Here is a 25,639-nt window from a genome sequence, read left to right on the forward strand (position 1 = left end):
GTAAGAACAATAGCTGCTTTCATGTATCTGTAGAGCCAGGGCAGCATCTTACATCAGTCTTTCCTATGATGTGGTTCTCCAGATGGGTTGGCATTAAAACATAGAGGTTTAGTCCCAACACAATTGGAGGGCACGACCTCTTAGATAATGCAGCTTCTGGCCTTGGCAATCTGCTGATGGCAAATGCAGCTTTAGTCCCTTAGAAATTCAGTAGTGAGGATTTTCCATCAATTCCTTCAGTTGAAGAAAAGCCAGATGTTCTGTGGACTGCCTGTCAATTTAAGATTCTGTGCTGCCTTGAGAATTTGTCCTTGATTATCCCACGAGACCTACAACAGTATTATTTCAGTATTTTGCTACCCACTATTCTTAAAACATGACTTCATATCCTTCCTAATTTATATGTAAGCCAAAAAAACTAATGAAAACCATTATATTGTTTGGAATGAGTTATCAAACGTATGCTTCACAGTGGCTAAAAGTATCCAAAACGTTAGGGACAGAAGAGAAATAAGTCTAATTAAACTTCTTCTCCCCCCCCCCTTTTCAAAATCAGGTTTAAATGAAGAATTGGTGCAACTGCTGCTTATTCGAGATGAACTGCACACAGAGCAGGATGCAATGCTGGTAGACATCGAAGACTTGACCAGGTTAATATCAGTGTCTATTAAATTCTGTTGGTAAGGCCTGTATGAAAATCATTTGATGGGGCAAATGACCTGTCACTTCTTCTTTGAGTGGGAGGCAATGTTCTGAATTCCTCAAACTATCTAGCTTAGATCCTCAAACTATCTAGCTTAGATCCTATCCCGAAAGCTATAGAAAATCTCTAAGACCTATGAGTTCACAGGTTGAAATGGCTTATTTTTTTAGGGCTACACAACAATGGCATTCACAGAACCCAAGATTTCATCAAAGTGATAAAACAAGCACCATGATGCTACCACATGTCCAACTTATTTAGCTGTTTACCTCTATTTTATTTTACAAACCAATATCATAAAGTAATATGCAGAAGCTTTATTTCTCCAGAACTCTTATTCAGGGCAGAACTTGAGTAAATACCGTGGGAAGAAATAATTAATTTTTTAAAAAGCTGTCCTTTTAACTTACAACATTCTTTAAGATACAATGCAAGAGATTTTTTTGTATTAATTATTTACCTTCAGTTGCTACCAAGCAAATTTGCTGAAGCACCCAATCAAAACAACTGGTACCATTCCTCCTTTGATAGATAATGGTGTTTGGGTAAATACCTGACCTTCTTTTCTCTTGGAATCAAATTTTGGAACATTGAAAACAAATCTAGTTTGGTAAAGGGTATCCGTCATTATTGCTGGTAGGGTTTTTGATTCTGGGTTTGTTTGTTTTGCTACTTTATTTTTAACTAGACTAGTACCTGATTTTATGCGGGTGGCTTTGTCCTTTAAAATCAAAAGATGAATTGCAGATTTTGCCAATCAAACAATTGTCTGTGATTTATACTTTCCTATCTGGTTATTAATGGAGTTTCTTGAATCATTGAATCAATCTGTAATTTCAAATTCAACACTTTGTATTTCCTCTAATTGCTTCTAGTGTGATAGTTCTGTCAGTTTCTGTCTCTCCTTTGTTTTGGAAAGATCTTGTTGCCAGAGAAATAGTAAAAGTTCTAGCACAGGTATAGCCACTTCTTCATTCTAGAGTCTGTTTTAAGATGTTCATCCAGACTAGAATTCCAACTGCTGTTGGATTCTATTTCTGTCACATCTCTTTATCAATAATCTAGCTTTTTTCCTCTCTAATTTTGCTATATCTTGCTAAGGGCTCTTTCTCATGGTTGCATTAACATGCATTCTCGAGTTGTTGTTGTTAGAAAAGTATGTCAGTATAACTTCTGCTGCCCTGATGTTTAAGCACTAATCTGCACAATATTGGAAATTATGAGTTACCAGGTTCTTCCATTTTTATCACATGATAATTTAAGAGCAGCAATTAGAGGGCTCTTTTAACATTGTGTGTCCTCCCAACCAGCTTCCTCAGGCTTCCCTGCACTCTCCTGGAAGTGTGGAAGACAGGCTTGGGCAAGTGTGGTGGGTGCCTGGGATGAAGACTTTAGCTGCTTCTCAGTTAGCTGAAGTGATGAGTCAGAGCTGCTTTGCAATAAGGTCATCCAGTGACTCAGATTTGCAGAAGCAAGTCTTCCCCTTAACGCTCCCGGTGCCTAGGAACTGGATCTGGCTTCTGAAAGAGTGCTTTAAAAAGCCAGAACTTGAAACCCAAGTTGTTTCTAACTATGGTTTATGAGTGTCCTGGCTGCCAGCTCAATAGAGCAGAGGAGGAATACAGTGTGAAGCAGGTTACACGAGCTACAGTTGCACACAGCTCCATCTATTTTATCCTCGGCCCATCCTCTATCTTTTCAACTAAGTCAGCTGAGCTATTTTTGGACACCAGTTTACTGAGCTTCCCTTTGCTTGGTCCAAAGAGGAAGCTGAGAACTCTTTGTGAATTTCATCACAGTATATCCCAAATATACCAAATGGCATTGGAGTAGGCAAAGCGGCACCCTTCTCTTTTCACCTACCCATAATAAAAGCAATAGCAAACATAACCCAACAAAATCTTTCTGACAACAAAAAACCTATAATGTACTCATTTGGGACAAAATCCATGAAAAATCAACTGGCAGGGATTAGTTACAGTCTTTTGATAGATTGATATATTGCTGAACATCAATTTAATAATAGGAGTAGCAGTTTGTCACAAGAATAGTATACTAGTATCTATAAGGAGCTCACAAAACACAGGTCATGCATTAGGTAGGCAGATGCCCCATCAGAAACCCAGTGTCCAGCTTCTCCTTCAGCCCAAGCTAAATTGGCTGTGAAGGGCAGTGGTCACTGAGAGATAGGCAGTGTGCCTACTGCAGCCTTGATAAGCCAATAGGAGTCAGCAACTGCCTATCCTTAACCACATCATCACTATTGTAGTGAATGAAGTATCATAGATCATACAAGCTCTAGGATGGAGCATATGGAAAACATACTAAGAACTGGAACTGTAAGGATTAATTTAGATCCTTCTACATTAAGTTGGGAATAACATGTAGGCTACCTTATGAGGGTATAACTCTCTAAAAACAGTGGGGCATCTATGCCATAGGCAGCAGGCCTTGAGGATGACCCCAAAATTGCCTTTTTTTAAAAAAATTATGTAGTTCCTTTGTTTCCTGCTTCTTGCTTCATGGGATAGTTGACATATATACTGATGGATTTTCCATCCAACCAGAAGGCTGCTGTTAATTATTTAAAGAATGGAACTGTGGTTGGCCATAGAAAATGACTTTGTACTTCTTTACTTAAGGGAGCAAGATCAATCAAAATAACCCCAGAGATGGCTAGAAGATCAATGAAGTTAAGTTTCTGAATGTAGCTTCACCTTCCCCCCCCCCCTAATTCTGAGTGATTAAAGAGAAGAGCCAAGTAATAGTGCCAACATGTATTTATCAAAGAATTAAATAAATAGATAGAATTTGCTGGAAAAATGCTTGTAGATATGATGGGGAAATTCACAAATTACATGATTCAAAATACATATTGTGTTTCTGTGATTAATTCATAGATTTTGCCAATAGATGCATACAATGACTTGAAATTGATTAATTTTGCTCTGATTGGATTTTTCACCTGGGATTTCCTCAACCTTTGAAAGATTTTAATCCTAAAAGAGAAGAATTCATCATCTGTAAATCAAGACTTAACTGAACCAAAGCAAACCCAACTATGTTTTTTCTATAATATTTCTCTTACAGTGTGGCCCCCTATCAATTCCATGATAATTTAGCACCATTGCTACAGACAAGGTAAAATACAATTAAAAAACCTCTGTTTATCCAGATCTCTCTAATCCGTCCCCTCCTCATGCAATATTCACTCTCTTTCTCCTTTTGTAAACCCTGTGTTGTCCTTTGCTCCAAATTACTTTCCTATTTCCCAGATTGTCTCATTAAGAACGTCTCTGTGGTAATTTCACAGCAATATATGCTAGACTGCCTTTCTTGTAACTTTCTTCCGTGTAATGTTGTGCGTGCTACCACTGATCTAACATCTTCAAAATTCCAGGGACATAAATTCATACAATATCTTCAGTGTTTATTTTTGATGCCACACCATTGATTATTCAACCACGTGGTCTTTTTGATGGAACAAAGGTTTGGATGAGGTGATTTAGAGATGACTAATTATTTGATAAATGCATGTAGATTGCCCTTTCTTCTCTCACCCCCTCCCCTTCCCAATGCTTTTGTACATAGTAGTTTGAGAACTTAGGAAGTTTTGAACTCTTAAGTTTCATAAAATTCTGAAGGATTTGGAGTGAAAAATCACTTCAAATTGTGAAAAAAGTGACACATCCTATTTTAATCAAAATGCTTTTCAAATATATAATTTGTCTGCATTAAAAGTTTGAGCTGCTATGTTTTAATTGTGAATGTTGAAAAAAAGGAAGCATAGATTTATCTCGATTCATCAAGACATTCATTATGAAGTAGAATCCATGTTAATCTGAGCTCAGTCAGTACTTGCAAGGGCACATTTTATAGGCAATGAAATATTTAAGCTAGCTTTTCCCAATTTTTGAAGTGTCCTTCAAAGATGTTGAAACTGCAACTCTCCTAATATGCATAGCCAGGATATCTGAGAATCATAATAGAAGTATAACCAGAAGAATACCAGGTTATAGATGAACGATTGAAGCAGATTAATGTTTTATATCTTTTGAAGCCTTATCAGTAAAATATGGTGAGCACACATCATATTCTCTCAGCAATTTTTGCTGCACTTGATGATCAAATGGTCCTTATCTATAGACATCTGGAAAATTAGACTACTCTATTTCAAAATTGGGTATTTTCATTAATATGTTTATCATTTTTATTATAATGAATTTTCCATTATGGATTTTCATGAACTTGAGGAAAGAGTCATATACATAGTAAAAAAAGGGGATGGATAGTATCTATAGAAATAATTCCATGCCCTCTAGAGACAAAATTAGGAAATGCATTTTTGCTCAGCTATGAAAACATGTGGCTACAAAGGACTAAACTGAAGAGACATTAAGCATATCACTAGAAATGTCTTAATGGTTTGTAGCAAACACCAAGCTCTAAGATTTTACTTTTTAAAAGAATAGCCGCATAGAAAGAGTTGGTTAAACTATTCTCTTGTTGCAATCTCAATAGAAGGGCCATCTTATTGCTAATAGCTTCTGAAAAAAAGCAACTTCCCATTAGAGAATTAAAATTAAGATGGCAATTGCTACTATCTAAATTGTTTTTTAAAAAAACTAGACAGCTTTATAATGACAACTTTTCCTCTCGTCTTGTTTGGACCTGAAATAATGAAGCCTTTTCCCCTTCATCTTGTTTGGACCTAAAGCGTAACCTGTTCAAAGGTTATACTTAAAAATGATAAAGGAGCATTCATAAAAGCACCAGGGTCTATACTTTAGTTGCATCTATTGCTCCCTCTTGAATCTGGAAGTCTGCAAGGGAAGCATTTATTCACAGAGTCTCTTTGAAACTCTACTCTTATGGAAACTCAGTATGGAGAAACTGGAAGCTTAGAAGCACAGTCTGTGCAGATTCTTAATTCTCAATCATCTGGGTCGTGGTTTTTCCAAAATCACCCTTTTCTGGACTTTCTTGGTGTTTTCTTTGCAAATGTTTTGTTTCTCATCCAAGAAGCTTCTTCAGTTCAACGAAAACACCAAGAAAGTCCAGTTACCTTTTGAAAAAAAAAACACCTTTGGGCCTTAGAAGCACAGGTATCAAGCAAGGTGTTGGTTGACTAATCAGGATGGGAGAGCTAACATTAAGCCACAAGTTATTAAATCATCAGGCTCATGAGATGGAACTATATTCCATTGTAAAATAGCATGATTTATAAGCTAAAGTATCTAGCCACTTAAAACGATTAGATAATAGGGAGTGGAAGAAACCTTTTCCTGAAGTTTTTGGGAGCTGCATTATTTTAATAAATAAATAAATATGAAAATAATAGTCCAATTTAATATAACCTTGCAAATTGTTTCCTAAAAATTAGCTCTAAAGAGATGTGAAAACATTTGAACTCAATAATATATCAAAATCTTGGATACAGCCATGATACAGATAGTGCTCAACTTACAACTGGTCGCTTAATGGGATACTTCTGACTTGCTTTTGAAGTTCTGATGGTCAGGGGGATCATGGTCATCTGACTGCATTTTGGGCATTTGGCTACTGGGCTGCATTTTTGGCCATTGCAGTGTCCTGTAGTCACATGGTCACATTTTATGGTGATTTTGCCAAAAATCAGCATTTACTTTTGGTTTTTTAGCAAAACTGTGCCCATGGCAAATCATCTATTTCCTTAATGGCTGCAGTGATTCACTTAACCACCACCACAAAAAGGGTCATAAAGTCAGGTTGGTTACAACATTACTGTTGTAACTCGAGCAGATGTACTGGTGTGTTTCTTATCTCTTCTCCCTCCAAAATAATCAAATGAGCAGGATATGACTGATAATGAGTACATCTGCACAAATACGTCTAGTAACATGCCTCTTGACACTATTCCTATTTAACTACTATTATGGCTATGGCCTTAACATAGGAGTATGAATCCCTGATTCATGCCATTTTTTGAGGTTAAATAGGGATACATTATTGCCAGTACTAGCATCCAAAATGTATATTAGTCATATATTTTTAAGTAATACATATGCAGTACAGTTTTACCATTGGTTTCTGTTCATGTACTTCCAGGCAGACACCGAAACATTTTGTTTTTCCAAAGCATGGAGGTGGATGGATGTAGACAGATGATACATTTTTGTAAATAGAAAATACATTTTTCTTATCATCTACCTCTCCAAAATAATCAAATGAAAAAGATGTGGCTGTGATAAGGCGTATATCTGCTCAAATATGCTGGTAGTATGCCTCCTGACACTATTCCTAAATGTTTAGCCAGGGCCAATATTGATTATTGCACAGCTACTCCTAAAAAAAACAACAAGTGCAAAATGCAGCCTTTAGGTTACAGTTCTATGTTTTCCAGCATGTTTTAAGGGTTCATGTGCTTTCCAGACAATTTTAAACCATTCATTTTAAATGTTAAAATGTGGACTTCAACTCCCAGAATTCCCCAGCCAGCATCAGACAATAATTATTTTTATAGATTTTTTTTCTCTTTTTGTGTCTCTTTGTTTCAGTGAATGTATTCTAACATTTGTTCATAGCTTCAACCATGAAGGAGAAAGATGGACTAGAAAAAAAGAAATTACAGTTAGCACAATAATTCTCATCAATTAAATATTTTTTTCTTTCATATTCAAAATGACAATATGGTCCAAACCTGAACTTATCTGATGATAGGTGCAGCCCTGGAGCCACAGGGGTCCTTATCCATTGTATAAAAGTGCTCATGTTTATATGCTCTTGCACAAAATGTTTGGGAGCCAGGCTCTGAAGCCACAGTTTCTGTGTATTTCTTCATATTCGCTTCTTCGGCAGCAAAAAGTAACTGAGGCCTGAGAATATTTCTGCCATATTTGTTGGAGGAAAAAAAAAAGAACAGCCATTATTCCAAACTTGTGGTAATTTTGACAGATACCATAGTAGACTATTGTTAGTGAGAAGTAAATGGACTCAATATTTACTCTGGACTTTATCACTGAGTGACAGGATAAAAGATGAAGGGGTTGCGTCATAGATGAAATGAGGTATGAAATAGCCCGACATGCTTATACAGCACCAAAGCAGCTCTTAAATTGATTTAGGAAAAAGAGACTGAAAGTAAAAAATGCTTTCTAAAATCTTTGTTTCTTTTTGAAGACAAAATTTACGCAATTCTATGTTCTCATCTTCTTTGAGGAGGAAGCAGTTGGGATGAGTTTCAATTTGGCAGCAGACATAATTCAGAGGCCGCCAAGTCCAAGAGAAATCCAAGTCAACACCTTAGTGTAAAATGTGTCTATCTCCCATCTAACTCTGTGAACTCTGAGACAAGTCAGAAAGATTCATAAGGAAAGAATTTTAATTTGGATTTCCCCCGTTTCCTTCAGGCGCATTATTACTATGCTACTCTAACATTTGTTTCCTTCTCATGTTCTTCTACACATTGTTGGTGGTTTTATTGTATTTTGTCTGGGAGCGGTATTTTGATATTCTTCTAGATCACGGGTGGAAAATCATGGCCCTTTATGGCTTGACTCAGCATGGCTGGCTCAGGAATTCTGGGAGTTGAAGTTCACAAATCATAAAAGAGCCATGGTTCCCCACTCCTTTTCTAGATGATGAAGGGGCGCGGCTTAACAAGATTAATCTTTGGAAGAAGAAAGTAAAACCTGTTTTTTCTCTTGAACCTTCTAAAATAAAATGTGTGTAAATATTAATGCACAAACACACACATTTTAAAGTAATCAGTAATCTTGGGATGAGGCCATTATATGTATTTATACTATTAATTTTATTTGTATAATATAAATTTGTATTATAAATGTATTAAATTTATATATATAAGACTAAACTAACTTCTTTGTCTTTCCTATCCCAAGATGTTTCTTCTGTGCGGTCGTTTTACATTAAAATGGGAAAAAATGGTTCATGTTGTGTTTCTATGCAATAATGTAGCTTTTTCCATTTCTCTTCAGACATGCTGAAAGTCAGCAGAAGCACATGACTGAAAAAATGCCAACAAAATAAAATGGGAAGCATCCAACTAAAAAACAGACTAGAACTTTTTTTGCTTCTGTGGTTGTACAAACACTGATGTTCCACACCTGGCACACGAGAAAATCAGTGTTAGCCATTGATTCTGGGCACAATCTGCCAAGCACCAGGAACCCTGCACGAACCCCTCCTTAAAACAATGGTGGATGCACAAAGTGCTTGGTGAATTGCTCCCTACTATCTGAAGCTTTATGTCCAGTGACTGGCCTAATTGCTTTTTTTAATTTATTTGCTGTTGGTTTGGGTTTTTTTTTTACTTGTGCCACTAAATATTGGACATTTCAATAATCTTATTGTAGAACAAAATGTACAATACTTATAAACATTGCAAACAAGAAAAGAAGGAGGAGGATAGTTTAACTTTTATTTTTGTTTATTTAGAGACTTTTAAGTTAAACAGTATTTTACCATTGACTACTTTTTATCATTTCACTGTAGTTTTAAACAAATGAGACTGTAATTTGAAGGTGCTATACAAGTAAAAGAAAAAAAATACATGCCTGCCTCGTAGTGAACTTGTAGCTTTCAGTAATATATATATATTTTACTCAGTTTTCAACATTTTGTGAATGTTGACTACCGAAAGTTCATTTTTAGATGTGCTATTTAACATGCGGTTGGGTTGAAAGAGTTACCTTGAAAGTTTTATGTATAAATATGTAAAATAAAAACTAAAAATTTCTTTCATATGATGCCTTGTTGTTGATTAGTGGAACAATGTGATGACTTAAATGGTATATATTTCAGCATATATGAATAGTGAAATAATATTTTTCTATTTCCATCACCAAAAAATGTGTGCACTTGTCTACCATTTTAAACATTTGCATTATGTTACTGTGCATTCATTGAGCATACACAATGGTAGGCAAATTGATAGGTTTAAACTTAGCAAAAATACCTTGTAAGCTGATAATTAAAGTAATATTGTTGCTTAACTATGTATAAATTTTGAATTTAAGGCTAAATAGCACACTTGATATAGCAGCTTTTACGAATTATTTATGGAACTTTATAAGGCATTACAATTGATAACATTTATAACAAACATGCATGAACCATAGCAGTATTGGAGGAAATATTGTATGCATAAAGGGGGAAAAAAAACCTAAGCAAAACTAAGTGGGGGAAAAACAAGAAAAAAGAAACAGAAGAAAAAAAAACAGAAAAAAACCCAAAATTAAATGCAAAGAAAAGAAGAATTCAAAGTGTTGAGCTGTTTAAAGGTGTTCATTAGTTTTCCTAAATATAAAAGTCTTAATTATGTATTCAAACAAACATTACAATTTATTTATCACGTTTATACCTCCTTAAATTACAGAGCTGCTCCACAATTTATCTCATTTGTCTTTTTGCTCTTCAGTGTTATACTTTTGCTGCTTACTATATTTGCTGCTTGTTCACAGACTTTGTGGGGGGGTTTATGTTGTGCAGTTTTTCTGCTACAGATATCGCTCCCATTGCAGACTCAGATAGCTTTCTCCTTGCTGGACATCTCTTCTCTTGTGGATTTTTATGGAGGCAAGGATGTTTTTTTGGATTCCATTTACTGACTACTGCCTATGATTGTTGGACTATGAGTTTTACTGCTCTGAGTAAGAGCTAGAAGAGAGGATTGGTTGCTTGGGTGTGAATGGAAGAGAGCCCTTAACCAACTGGTGAGATCAATAGGGGATGGGTCATTATGTATGAGTGTTGTGAGTGTGCTTGCAAGTGGAATGAGAAGATGGTTGCTGGGTGGTGCTGAGAATTAATAAAGATGCTAGTCCTTCAGGGAGTCTGGCTTCCTCTCCCAGGGATGAATCTATTATTAAAGGACAGTGAGACTTCTCCAACCTCTGGAACTGGGGGGGGGGGTCTGGAATGGAGGATGGTGCTATCTTTGGTGCAGTAGGGACGGGCCAAAGTATGGTAGTAACAGGCATGGGGAGATATTGTAGGAGACAAGGAGTGGACCACTCTCAAGGAATGCAGAATCATTGTCTTACACCAGTTTCGCATTCCAGCTGGTCTCAGCTCCTGTATCTAGTCAGCAAACCTTCAGAGGCCCAATTTCTGCTTTTAAATGCCAGATTGTTCTGTAATAAACCTCCCGCATCTCCAATCTAATTGTCAATGAGAAGGCTGACTTGCCATGAGACCTAGCTGGGTCCGAAAAGAGAGGTGGCCCTTTCAGAGATTGCTCAGATGGCTTTAAGTGGGGCATCAGTCAAAACCCCAGAGCAGGAGTGAAGGTGTGGCAATAGTCATTCAGGATCTCTTACAGCAGTGTTTCTCAACCTTGACAATTTTAAGGCATGTGGACTTCAACTCCCAGAATTCCACAGCCAGCATTGCTGGCTGTGGAATTCTGGGAGTTGAAGTCCACATGCCTTAAAATTGTCAAGGTTGAGAAACACTGTCTTACAGCTTTAAGGGACACTGCGCTTCAGGTCACCAGATGTAAGACTCTGTTCATTAAGTTAGACTCTAGGTATCAGTTGAGAGATTGTTGCTGTTGTACCAGCCTGTGGTGGAATGCAGTCTGGATTTCCAAGAGGGAAGGGCTGCTTTCCAGAGAGCAAAGAGGCAGTGTGCCTTGGAAAGCTTGGTCTGCAGGAAGAGAGTTAAAAAAGTTAAAATGGCTTAAACCTAGCTATTCCCAGGGCAAATCTATAGTTATGCAAATAGTTGCTTTAGTCTGGCAAAAGTGATGTCAGCCCCAAGAACCAAAAATGGCAAATGGAGTTGCTTATGAGTAGTCTCCTTTATTGTCTTCACTTATACACAGAAACCTGCTAGACTAAAGCAACAAAATTACAGAGGTATTCTGGAACTAGCTAGGGCAGAGCCATTTTAGCCATTTTCCTTTAGTTTAGTTTACCAAACTTTGCAAGTTCCACTGCCTCTTTCCTGGAAAGCAGCCCATTCTTCTTGGGAATCCAGACTACATTCCATTACATCACCTCTTTGTCTGAGGTCCTTGACTACATATTTGGTTGGGCAGTAATATATCTCTGTTCCTGGCAAGTTAAGTTGTGAGTGTCTTCTCCTAGTGTCTGGAAGCTGTTTAGGGTCTGGATGGGGAACAACAGGTTTCAGCTGAACACTGTCAAAACTGGCATTGAGTTTTGGGGCCTGCCAGTTCAAGGCCTGTGCCATCTTTGGCGCTGGAGGGGTTTGCAGTGTCTCAGACAGACCTGGTATGCAATCTGGGGGTCCTCTTTGTTTCATGGTGGTAATTATGGCTAGGAAGGACTTTGCACACATTCCTAGTCAGAGGGGTCTGCTCAAGTCACTACTTAGTGTGCTTTGAATGGGGTGTCCTTAAAAAGAATCCAGAAACTTCAGTCTGTGCAAAATGCAGTAGGGTGCTTCTAGAAGAGTACATGTTACACCTCTGTTCCATGAACTGAACTGGTTGCCAGTTTGCTTCCAGGTGCAATTCAAAGTGCTGATTTTGAGTTTTAAAATCTTTCATGGCATGGGTTCAGATAATTTGAGAGAACATTTCTCCCCAATTATATCTGCCATCTCATCAAATCTGGCTGAAGACACATGCTGCAGGTCCCATTTGTAAGGAAGCTACACTTGGTAAGTCTCAGGAGGCAGGCCTGCTTGAATAATCCCATAGAGCAGGGGTGTCAAACTCATCACATGACGTGTCGTGACGTATCACGACTTTTTTTCTATTGCCGGCAATGAGGTGGGTACGATTTTCGCATTACACATCCGGTCCACGGGCTGGCAGTTTGATACCTCTGCCCTAGAGTATCTCACATAAAAGTCTGATTGAATTAGATCTATAAGATTTTTGGTAGAAAAGTGAAGTGGAAAAAAAAGAACTATTCTTTCAAGAACTTCAGATACAGGAAAGAGAGACCCTGGGAGAAGGGTTAGAATAAACAGAAGGATCAAGTGAGGAGTTTCTAAACAAGGAGCACACACAACATAAGCAATAAGTAAGACTCGAAACCAATGGAAAGAACAGTTTACCAACCTTGTAACAAGATAGATGAAGGGAGAAGAGATGAATAAAGGAAAGAGGAGAAAGCATTGAAATGACTGGTGGTGTAAGGAGGCTCGGGCTCACTTTGGCTACTTCACATTCTGAAATTGGGAGAAAGGAAAATAATTAGAATTATTAAATTGAGCAATGCTAAATTTGAGCTCTGGGACTCAAGCTTGAACCAATTGAATTCGCAATACACAATAATGTCCAATAGATCCATGTAGCTATTAAATCTGCATGCCCTTCCCAACAATTCTACAGAAAGAAAATAATTAATTATAATTAATCAGGCTTAAGTTAAGAGGAGCACTCCTTAACAGCAGTTGGTAAAGCTGGAGGTACACATGATTGAAAAGTAAGAATACTTACTAAATGTTGATAATAATACAACTTTGCCTACTGCAAAAAATTAGAACATGCCTAGAGGGTGTGATAGAAAGATTTGCACTTATTGTTGGAATTACATGATAGAACAGCTTTTCCAGTGAGTCAGCATCCACTGTGCAATCTGTAAAACAATTTGAGTAGCTTAAAAAATGTGGTTGTGTTTAAGAGTATTCACTTTGGTGGAATGCAGTAGCAAAGCCTCTCCCTGTATTTAACCATCCTCTTACCTATCTTGATTTCTTTTGCTCCACTAGTTTGTTTTCCCTAATCATGGCCTGTTGACTCTTAGTGCTAATGTTTTGAGCTTATGTGAGAGCTGCTAACTAATCGGCATCACGCTGCACAAAAAAATCAAAAACTGTTTTTACAAAGTTCACACTTTGTTTTATAGATGTTAAATATTCAAGAGACAGAAATTATCACTTTTACATTCAATAAAGATTGCCTAGCCATAAAGTCTGTTGTAAATTCTTTTCAGGATTGCATAACTTGCTCATCCCTGTTTGAAAATAAATTTGTTGAAGAGCAACCAGTCTCTTCGGAAGGAGAAGATACTAAAGGCAGGAATTCATTCCAATGATTTAATTCCTCAAGAAGAGAGAAAGGAGCTCCAAGATTTGTTGCTTTTCAAGTTTGGGATTTCACTAATTGAAAATAGAGTAGATAGTATTTTTATTATTATTTTTCTTGATTTTACTTACTGATTATTGTTCAGAATATACATGTTGATATTTGACTGCTTTGATTGGTAAAGGGGATTAGATCCAATTCCAAGATATTCAGGACATTATAGCTATTTAATTTTCTTCAACAGGAATAGGAAGGGTCAAAATTGGCTAGCAAACAAATAAGTAAAAAAGAATAAAAGCAAATATATTGTTAGTAAAAAAACATTTTCCCCTTGTATACATGCTGGCATGGTCTTTGGGTTGTCCTACTGCATGTATTTTTCATTTAAAAAGACTATAATGTTGAATAGTGGTGGTTTTTGTGACTTTGAGGGCAGTGTAACAGAAGTGTTTTGCTACTGCTTTCTTCCTAAACTTGCTAACAGCTCTAAAATTTCCAATATAAGAATGTCTGTAATCCAAGGCTGAACTGTGGTGTCTTTGATGCTATCAGAGTTTGGTTATTTCCTTGCAGATGTTCATTATCCAAGCCTAAGTAACATCATCACTGTGAGTGAGTGTTTGAACGGTGTGTAAACCACATTTACACACGTCAAAAGATAAATGTAAGAATAAACAAAACAAACATCCTCTCTAACAGCCAACACCCAGATATGCAAAGATTAACATTAGACAATCAAGCAGAAAATATAATGTACTAATCTAGGGACTACCAAGAAGAAAACAACATCCCCACCAACACAATCAGAACAAGCTACTATATATAAACAGGCAGCAAATCCCATTATCATGGGTGATATTACCTAGATGGGTAATGCAAGCAATCAAGCTCAGAGTATTGTCCCAGAAAGGCTGGGGGTTCTTAGCCTTCACCCAATTGAATTACACCAGACGGAGAAATCTTTGCAAAGCTTTATTCTGTACAGAATAATTAATGCTCAGTAATAGATTCCAAATTAAGTTATGTTGCCCATTTCAAGGAAAGTTCCCTTAAAGAGCATGTCTACTTAAAGGAATATATAGTCAAAAATCATTGGTTCTCAGATATTTTACTGTCTTTTTCTCCTACCATTACTATCCCTCTGTTCCCACTTTGTTTTGTGTTTACCTCTATCCCATGGAAATTATCCCATTATCCTGACAGTTTTCTCATATTTCATGTCCTTTTAGTCTAAAAATTTCCTTGCAATTTTATTTTCATGTATTTTTACTACCTATCACCCTTTTAGAATTTTAGAATTCTAATCTTAAATCTGTTGTTGTTTCCCTGAGATTAGTGTGTTACACCTTTTTCTCTTTCTCGCAAGCTGGCTGCATCAAATTTGAGGAAATATCCTTTCTTAAATATAGCTAAATAGGCTCGCTTATCATCCTCCCCACTTTGAGACTCTGATTCCCATGGAGTCATAGCTCTCATATGATAGTTGTTGTAAGGTCAAAAAGTCCTTACTTATTTTCATCAGCATGTCCAAAGCTTCTTTAGTCCACTTTCCTAATGCTAAAATATTTCTGTAATTTAAGATGATATCCACAGGGAATATTAGCCAATGATTTCTCTATTCAGGTGCTATGAGATGAGCTTTTTGGGGTGTTTTTGCCGTGATTTATCTTTGATCTTGCTGAAGGTTATTAATAGCAATAGCACTTACACTTATATATCACTCCATAATGTTTTACAGAACTTTCAGAGTGGTTTACAAACATCAGCATATTGCCCCCAACAATCTGGATCCTCATTTTATGGACCTTGGAAGGATGGAAGACTGAGTCAACCTTCAGCCTATCAAGATCGAACTCCAGACTGATACTTGGCACCACAAAACCCAAAGTGCATGTGCCATACCAATTAGAATTTTTAAGACTTGTTGCCCACACAATAACTATAGGCATGGATAACCAACCTAAATGGGTTTTTTGGTTGCCAGATCATTTTTTGATTTAGAAAAACACAATCTTGCTTTAGCTATCCAACAAATACCCAGAGTTGATATAGTTCAGTTCTATTATTTGCCTCAGGGATTTTTTAAGCAAGTGGCATTTGGGGTGAAGCTCTTTGGTAATCCTGTGTAGGGTAACTATGAGCAATTACTAATTGTTAAGTAAATGTTTTCCCATTCCTGATCAAGGAAAATACCTTCTAATGCCACTCCATTTCCTGATTCTGGTGGAAGATGCATACATATCCAACAATAGAATAGAATAGAATAGAATAGAATAGAATAGAATAGAATAGAATAGAATAGAATAGAATAGAATAGAATCTGGAAGGGACCTTGGAGGTCTTCTAGTCCAGCCCCCTGCTCAAGCAGGTGATTGTCTAGTCTCTTCTTAAAAACCTCCAGTGATGGAGCGCCCATGATTTCTGAAGGCAAGCTGTTCCACTAGTTAATTGTCCTCATTTTCAGGAAGTTTCTCCTTAATTCCAGGTTGCTTCTCTCTTTGATCAGTTTCCAACCATTGTTTCTTGTCCTGCCCTCTGGTGCTTTGGAGAATAATTTGACCCCTTCTTCTTTGTGGCAGCCCCTCAGATACTGGAATACTGCTATCATGTCACCCCTATTTCTTATTTTCTTTAGACTAGCCAAACCTAAGTCTTGCAGCCATTCTTGATATGTTTTAGTCTCCAGGCCTTTGATAATCTTAGTTGCTCTTCTCTGAACTTTTTCCAAAGTCTCAACATCTTTTTTGTAGTATGGTGACCAAAATTGGTTGCAGTATTCCAGGTGTGGTCTCCCTAGGGTTTTATAAAGCGGTACTAATATTTCGCGTGATCTTGATTCTGTTTATACAACCCAGAATTGTATTAGCTTTTTTGGCTAATTTTGGCTAATTTGTTATTAGTCACTCTTGCCAGTCTCTCAACAGTTCCAAAGTAACTATTTTCCCTCCAAGGTTCCTAAATTTACAGTCCACACTGAATTGCCTATGGTTGTAAATACTACCAATTTTATCCAAAAGCTTGCCATAGAACTTTTATATCTTATCAAGAACACCAAGAACTCCACAGCTCTAGAATTTCCAAGACAGCTCCCATCCACATCACATCTGGGTTAACCTTGTTCAGGTTCCAAGATCAGCCACAATTTGTTAGATGCTCTCATCAAGTGTGAATCTGTTACAAAGACCTATCTGAAAGAAACCCAACATAGTAGTGAAACTACACTACTGAAGTTTTTTTTTTCTGCTTGTGCTGTCTGCAAGGAGTTTTGTTGTTGCTTTGTATTCTGTAAGTGTAGCATTCTTTAACAGCCACTATGTAGGACAGACAGGTAGAAGGTTAGCAGCACATGTTTGCAAACATCAACTGACAGTCAGAAGACATAATCCTTAAGCTCTCTATGCATTCAACACACTTTTCAATGGTAAATTGTTAATATTTTACATCAAGCCAGATCCAAAAATGCCAGGGAATTCCCTGGAAATTGGCAGGCAATAGACTATTGAGAAGATATAATTAAAAACCAAGGAAGGAGAAAAAATAGCCCAGAGCTCATCTTCCGTCATAGCCAACACCCAGATTAGCAGGAGACAGACAAGATAAACAATCAAGAAAAAACAAGACCCTAATAAGTTATTAAGGAAGAAATCGTGTCCTAACCAAGAATGACAACACAAGCAACTGTATCTAAATCAGCATCAAATCTGACTTTCCCATGCATTAATGGTGCTATATAGCAAGAAACATCTACAAGAAAGCAAACATGCTGAAAAAACATCAAGAACCCAAAACAGTTAAAAGTCTAAATTACACATATTCTGTATTACTGTTGGGCTCTCTTCTTTTGAGTTTTGAAGAAAGGCACTGCTGTGTTTAGCAATTATTCTACGATTACAAATTATTTTTACTGCCATTTTGTAACTATTCCCTTTTTCTTAATGGTCAGATTTTTATTTCATCTTTAATCCCCAAAGAGAATTATCTGAGTCCAAAGTAATTGTTTGTATGGGAAATGCAAATTAGGCTTAGAAATGTAACACTTCCCTGCAGATCAACAACAGTGGCTAAGAATCTGCAAAACTGGAGGGATACTGTCTGGCACCATAATAGCATGTTTCAGAGGTACCGTAATAACAGGATGAATATGCCATCTTGTTTTCAAAATGTTTAACATTCTGATATAAAACTAAAATATACTAACCTTAAATTTTCATTCATGTTAAGACATGTATTAATTCCAGTGTATTAGACCCCATTTTTCTATGCAGAAATGGAAATCGAGATCTTTCAATACTATAATCAAGACATTTTGTAATTAAAATTGGATGATGCATTTATTTATAAAGAATTAGTGATGCTAAAACAGATAAGTATATAAACATTCTCATACTGATGACGTTCAGTATTCAAAGTGAATGGAGAAATTATATCTGGACGCACTACAAAGTGAAGTCTTCTGATAGAACAATTGATTGTCACTTTACAGCAAACAAATCAGCAGTCCTTCATTCGATGCTTAATTTATGAATTTCCACAGGACGTTTTGATCTCAGAAGTGTTTCTGTTTTTAAAAACCCACTATGTTGATAGAGTGCTCTTTGAAATTAAATGTGATAGCTACATTGAAACATCTATATGCACAGCCTGCAGCTGTGTTTGTAGCAAACACTAATCTAAAAAGTTTAGCTCACAAGCAACAGTTCCTTGATGATTCAGACAAAGTGGGTAAATTGCATCATACTCTGTGTCAAGAGACTGGTTGAAAACCCCAATGAAGTAAATCCACCAGAAACATTGCGATCTCTGATGTGAGGCTTTATTAGGCATAGCATACCGGCACAGTAGAAATATGGCGGGAAAAAGATAATTAAAAGTAAAACCTTCCCTTCCCTCTCTGACAGTTCAGGTCACATTGTCCAATTAGTCTTCAAACGTTTGTTATGAGAAGAAAGTATCTGTTCACCAAAACATCTCCCCCCCCCCGTAACTGTAGGCAAGCTAGAAGCAGTTCTAATGCAAGGGGTCTTCATAGCTTGACACTCTGCACAGTGGCAAGTATAATTGCCAATAAATTCCCAGCGCTTTCTTTGCTTTTAGGCAACTGCACAATGTAGTTTGCATTTTGCTCGTATTTCCCAATAGTTCCATTGACATCAATGGGAGTACTGTCTGGCTGTTGTCTAAAATAAATATGTGTATATTCTTGAGTATACAAGGATCAATTAGCACAGGTACTAAATGTCTCAAAGACTTGACTATCTACTCAATCAGTGCCTTTAATATATAAGTATTTACTTTGCAAAAAGTGTTTTCAGGGGGAGAATTATATATATCAGGGTTTTTCAACCGGTGGTAAGCGTACCACCTGTGGTACTTCGCCACGTGGCAAGTGGTACGCAACCATCCTAGAGAAGAGTAGCAGGGGAGGGGAATGAGCCGAAGTGACCCAAGGCTGAGGGAGAGGCAGCTGAAGCTGCAGGACTGTCTGAGATCAGCAGAAGCCCCAGGAGCTGGCAGGGCTCCAGCTGATTGAGGCTTCCAGAAGCAGCTTGGAGCTGGAGGTGAAATGAAGAAAAAGGGGGGGGGAGGAGAGGCTATAAAAGAAAGTGGTTTGGGCGGGAAAGGGGGAAAAAAGACAACAGGGAAAGGTTTAATCAAATGTAATTAGTTTTACCCCCTTTAATTGAATCTGTCTATGGCTTTTAGAAATTTTTCTTTGAAAGTAAACAGGCTTAATTTAAAGCTAAAGCTTTTTGCAATTGCTGAAGCCTTTCAGTCTTGGGCTACAGCATTGTGACACGTGACACGCCTGAGGCAGCTTAAAGAAAAAAAAAACGGAGCTTATGTTTCTTTATTTTGTGAGCCTTTCTTGCTTTGCACTTGATTCCTGTGTCTTTAAGGGTACAGGGAAGGGATGGGGGGTGCATTCTCACTACACTGTGGAAAGAGCTCAGAAGGGAGAGAGGAAGAAGGGCCAACCAGCTAGCTCAGGGGTCTACAAACTTAATAATAATGATAAACCTGTGGACTTCAACTCCCAGAATTCCTCAACCAGCCATGATGGCTGAGGAATTCTGGGAGTTGAAGTCCACAAGTCTTAAAAGTGCCAAGTTTGAAGACCCCTGAGCTTGCTGGCAGTGGTGCATATTAATAAACATAAATAAATTCATCATACATTTGTCAGTGCAAAGGGAAAATGATTCAGCAAAGGAACAGCCACCAAAGAAATTAAAACTGGTACTTTTTTCCTTTTTTCTATAGTTTGTAATATTTTATTAGATTATAGAATAAAATACGAAAATACAAAAGCAAATAGTAGGACATAGTGGGAAGGAAAAAGGGGGGGAAAGTGAGGGGGAGAAGGGAAAAAGAACATACTTCCTTTGTTGCAGTAGAAGGAAGCATTAACATTGAACCTCAACTTTTTACTTTTCCATAATATTATAAACTAGCCATTTCTATAACAACAAATGAATCTAAAACCCAAAATCCCCCCCTTTTTTTAGTCATCAAGTTTTTGACACCTTGCTAAGCACTGATGATACTCAAATACTGTCATATCCTAAAAGTGGTACAATCTGTCAAAAGGTTGAAAAGCCCTGCTCTAATGTATCCCCTTCCGAACTCTGTGCCATCTCCAAAACAGCAGATGTGTCAGATGGCCTGAAGCTCAGAAAAGCTTGAGAGTTCTTATTGATGAAGTATACATAACTTTCCTTTCACCTATGTAAATTACAGTGAGCTAATGAAATGGATTTGGTTGGTTATGTCACACTCCTTATTTATAGTCAATTCTGCAGAATTAAGTTGCCAAAACATGTTTGGAAGACTCATTCATCATCTGCCACCCAAAGTTTTAAAAAGCCAAAAAAGGTATTGGATTAAATTTGGGCTGAATGTTAAAAGTTAGTATAGTCAAACTTTCTTAATTCAAGGGGTTCTGTATGAGTGTCTTCGACTATTTGATTGATGGAAGAGCTATAACATTTCTTTCCCATTTCCATGGAAATGATAAGGAACCAGGCTCCCATAACATACAATATATTGTAGGCAAGCTGGGCAATTTCACCTGGCTTTTTTCCAAGAAAAGGGTGGGATTGAAGATTCTTTCAAGACTGAGGAATAAGAATAGTTGTATTGGCTGGATTCCTCCTTCTTCTCTAGGGCAAGGCTTTTCAACCAGTGGTATGGGTACCAACTGTGGTACATTGGCACCTGGCAGGTGGTACACAGCCATCCTAGAAAAGTGGTAGCGGGGGAGGGGAATGAGCTGAACCGGTGGGGCAGCACTCCACAAGCCTGAGCGAGAGATGGCTGGAGCTGCAGGGCTGTCAGGGCTCAGTGGAAGCGCCAGGATCAGCGCTTCTTCGGGACTGTCAGGGCTCAGTGGAAGTGCCAGGATCGGCACCAGACTCCAGCTGGATCTCAGCGCTGATCTTGGTGCTTCTGCTGAGCCCAGAAGAAGCTCCGATCAGCTGGAATGTTGCAGCATCTCCAGGGTCTTGTGATTTACATTCAGATGCTTAGCAACTGATTCATATTTATGACAGTCACAGTGTCCCAGGGTCATGTGAAGTGACCAAAACCTGCTGCAACCACCCAGCAGATGGGGGGAATAAAAACCAAACACCCCCCCACCCCACCCCTTCTGCCAATCCCCAACAGAAATGCTCACAACAATGAAAACCTCGGACAGGAGGAAGAGCGCCACCGGGTGATCAGGCGTCTTGCTCGGCTGTGGCTTGGGAGGCACTTTTTTCAGTGCCATTGTAACTTCAAACAGTCACTAAGCGAACTGTTGTAAGTCAAGGACTACCTGTACTTCATCACTTTTTTCCTTTTTGGGGAGGAGTCATCAAGTTTTTGACACCTTGCTAGGCAACTGGTGGTACTCGGATATTGCCATATCCTAAAAGTGGTACAATGGGTGAAAAGGTTGAAAAGCCCTGCTCTAGGGCCATGTGATGTATTTGAGATCTGCAGCAAAATCCAAGGTCTTTTTTCCATCAGACAACATGACACACAGCAGGAGGAACTCCTTTAAGAACATGACTATTTTTGAAGGAGTTTTCATATGATGGCTACTTGGGAGCTTTATCTGTCTGTTACTATTATTTTTTATGTTTTATTCTTGTTCATATTTGATAAGATCTAGTATTACAATTTGTTGCACAGTAAGCCAGTTGTTTAGACTGAATTTGGCATTTATCTATCAAGCCCTTCCCAAGTACCTGGGATTAGCACATGGTGATTGATGGTGTTAATAGTACTGTTGCAGGATATGCTTAAAAAGTATTATTGTTGTTATTAAGCTTGCCAGATGTTTATACTTGATTTGGCATTTTTATGCACCTATCAACTCCTTCCCAAGGACCCTAGTTATTATTATCATTATTATTATTCTATACTCATTTCCATTATTACAAATTTCACAGAGAATGAGGATCAGCAAACAAAATGCTCCAGCTACCATTTGGTTTTACCTGCTTTATTTATTTCTCAAAAAGGAAATATTCATTCTCAGTAAATTGTAGGTTTCTGAGCAACTGGAAACCATCTGAATTGTCTCAGGATAGCAGGAGACCAACATCAGCCTTTGGCCATCAGAACCATGTATTTTTCTGTGTATTCTTTCTGTTGGGGTTTCTTTTAAAAGTCAGTTTGGTTAAGGCATCAGGCTAAAACCAGGAGACTGTGAGTTCTAGTCCCACCTTAGCCGTGAAAAGTAGGTGGGTGACTCTGGGCCAGTCACTCTCTCAGTACAACTCATTCCACAGATTTGGTGTTGTAGGGAAAAATAGGAAGAGGAAAGTGTGTTGGATATGTTCACTGCCTTGAATTATTTGTAAAAATAATAAAGGTGGGATCTGAATTAATTAATTAATTTAATCAATCTGCCTGTTATTTTAGTCATTCTATGTTTTCATCTCCTTTTTTAGAATAAAGATTTATTCTATTTATACCTTGTGATTTGAATCTGTCTTCTAAAGGAAGAGCCAGAAGTTGCTGCCTGGAATTTATTTCTCTGTTGTGTTATTTATTTATTTGTTTATTCATTCATTTATTCATTCATTCACTGGTTCACTTTCTTACTTGCCTATAAGATTCATAAGCTGATGGGGCCTATCCTGGTCACATTCTGAGATTAGAGGGAGGTTATACCAGATAAGATGATCTCCTGGAGGATAAGTGGTAGCAGCAGTAACTATCAAGCATGTGTACCCAGGCAGGTAGGTAAGCTCTGGATATATGCAACAGGGGGCTTATGGAAGAGGAGGTTGGAGACCAATCTTCTTCCTTATGACCTCAACCTTGCTAAGACACAGAGGCAGCACAGAACCATCCACAATCTGAGGACATCATTTCTATTAGTTTTGCAACATTTTGCAACCTTGTTTAGCTATTTCAATAAGAAAACATGGCTAGAACTCACAATAAACAAAAATTAAGAGTGTACTGTCATCAAAAGTTTGGGAAACAATCACCGCTCTGACTTTGAAGGGCTTGGTGCTCTCTGAACTTGCTTGCAGACACTTCATTGCCCACCTGTGTAATATCAGTGGTGGTGAGTATGATGTTTGCTCCCTATTCATATATAGTAGCTTGCCATGCCTGTTGGTAGGGGTTTTCTCCTGGTAGTTTTTTGATCTGGGTATTGTTTTCTGCTTGATTGTTTATCTAGTGTAAATTTCTATTTATCTGGGTATTGACTACTGAAGGGGATGTGTTCTGATCTTTTTGTTTCCTTCTTAGCTTTATTATTGTTTATTTGTGTGCAAATAAGGATTATCTCCATGTGTCTATTGATAGCTGAGGTGTCTGAGTGCCAAGCTTCCAGGAATTCCTTAGTCTTTTTGGATTTAGCTTGGTCTAGTATGCTACCATTTCCCGGTTGAAACTATGGTCAATCCTGTCCACGTGTGGTGAGATTAAAGGGTTTTCATTGTGCCTTCAGATTGTTAGTTGATGTTCATGGATGCACTCTACAAGTCTTCTGTCTGTGTGTCTACATAGTGGCTGTTACAATTCTGATATATTGTAGTCAGGCTGTATGTTACCTAATCAGGTAATGAAACATGCAAGCAAACAACCAAGTTCAGGGGGCACCAAGTTCCCCACAGTCAGAGCAGTGATTGTTTCCCAAACTTTTGATGCAGTACACTCTTACTTTTGTTTATTGTGAGTTCTAGCCATGTTTTCTGATTGAAAGTTCAACCCTAAGCTACAGATATTCTCTTCATATTGCTCTGATTTCTGGTGGAATAGGTTTGGTTTTTTGTTTATTATCCCATCTTTTTCAGATGTGTTCAGGGCAGCACACTTGGTGCTCGCTCCTGCTATTTGTCCCCATAAAAGCAACCCTGTGAAGTGGGCTGGACTGAGAGAGAGAGCAGCTGCCCAAAATTACCCAGTGAGATTATATGACTTAACCAGAATCCAAGTCTCCCTGCTCTTAATACAGTACCTTAACCATCACTCTGGTTTTCAAGCATTACTTGAAATGGCATTTTTGGTTTTGTTGCTGAAAGAAGAAAAATGAAACTGCAATTCTAAGCATTTCATTTCTCTTGAAAATGAAAGGAAAGTAGAGGCACATGTTCAGCAACTTACAGGCAATGCAGAGAAAATATGAGTCAAAACCACAACAAGTGATTCGTAGAGCCCAGTGGAACTTTCTCACTTCCTCCTAGCAGTTGAAGCAAGTGAGAGGGGAAGAGGTTCCTTTGCTCTTTACACCTACAGAAAGTAACATTGGGGAAAACATGTCAGTGCTATAGGCAGATATGCCTAAATGTCAGGGAATTAAAATATTACATGATTGTGCAACCTCTTTCAAATACTGACAATCTATGAATGTTACGCTCCGTAACACATTATAAATATATTATCCCTAAATGATGGAAACATTCTCTTTTGGTTTCTCTTCCCTACAACCTGGTAAAGGCTAGTTCATACAACTGTCAATCTATTTTCTGGGTTCCATTTTTTGACATGTTTCACTTGCTCAGTAAAGGAACTGCCGTTGGCAAGCGAGGATACCTGAATTTAGTTAAGTTCCCAAGCAAGGGCTGTGGGAATTGAAATACAGTAATTTTACTCTGAGTCAACTGAATCTGACCTTGCAGACTTTGCGGGCCATAGGTTTTAATATGATTTTCCAAATATTGAATGTATCCTACCTTGTGACAAATTTTGCAGGTAGCAGCAGTAAGACTGGGGATCATGATGCATAACTGAATACTGGCTCAGTGTGCCACAACTGTAAGAAGGAAAAACATCTATACTAAAACTATTTTACTATTAAAAGCCCTACAGGTTGTTCTCGTCTTATGTCCATTCATTTAGTGCCAATCTGAAATTATGGCAGCACTGAAAAAAAAAATGGCACTCAAGCATTCCTGCAGTCACATGATTGCCATTTGCAACCTTCTTGGTTCAGGTTCCCATCAGCAAAGTCAATGGAGAAGTCAGCAAGGAAGGTTACAATTACGCTGGAAAATTATTCCTGCTGCTTTTTCTTCCAGCCGTTGCACTTCCCCACCCATGTACAGCCTGTATTGGCCCTCCCGAGGCCACTCCTCCACCCCCCATGGCACCCCTCAACCAGTATGGCACCCCTTTGCTTCTTGCATGGGACTCCCATGCAATCCTGAGACTCAAACTGGGATTACCAGGACTGTTATTGCTAAGTGATGCAATCACATGAAATTGTACATCACTTATAGACAGCAATTCCAGTCCCAATTATCACCATAACTCTAGGATTATTAAATCTATAGATAATCCTTGCTTAATGATGGTAATTAGTACAAGAATATCCATTGTTAATCAATGTGGTTATAGATCACATAGATCACTAAGCATTGCTCAGTTCCTACAGTCCCCAGTTATCATCATTAAACAAGGTCCATGTAGGTCATTAAGTGAGAACCTCA

At 37.9% G+C, this 25,639-nt stretch overlaps 1 protein-coding gene across 2 annotated transcripts in view; it reads left to right on the forward strand.

Annotated features, from left to right (window-relative positions):
• Window positions 1–9,858, forward strand: part of LOC107302693 (schwannomin-interacting protein 1) — a 313,366-nt gene extending 303,508 nt beyond the window's left edge. Inside the window, exons 8-10 of one of the 2 annotated variants that reach the window (XM_029287271.1) lie at window positions 557–650; window positions 3,794–3,844; window positions 8,680–9,858. In XM_029287271.1, coding sequence (XP_029143104.1) covers window positions 557–650; window positions 3,794–3,844; window positions 8,680–8,731 — 197 coding nt within the window. In that variant the 3' untranslated portion in view covers window positions 8,732–9,858. The remainder of the gene's footprint in view (window positions 1–556; window positions 651–3,793; window positions 3,845–8,679) is intronic. The other variant, XM_015831832.1, reaches the window with a different exon arrangement.
• Window positions 9,859–25,639: the final 15,781 nt, after the last annotated feature.

This window comes from Protobothrops mucrosquamatus, unplaced genomic scaffold (assembly GCF_001527695.2).
Source record: "Protobothrops mucrosquamatus isolate PMUCROS unplaced genomic scaffold, P.Mucros_1.0 scaffold_281, whole genome shotgun sequence".
Lineage (NCBI taxonomy): Eukaryota > Metazoa > Chordata > Lepidosauria > Squamata > Viperidae > Protobothrops > Protobothrops mucrosquamatus.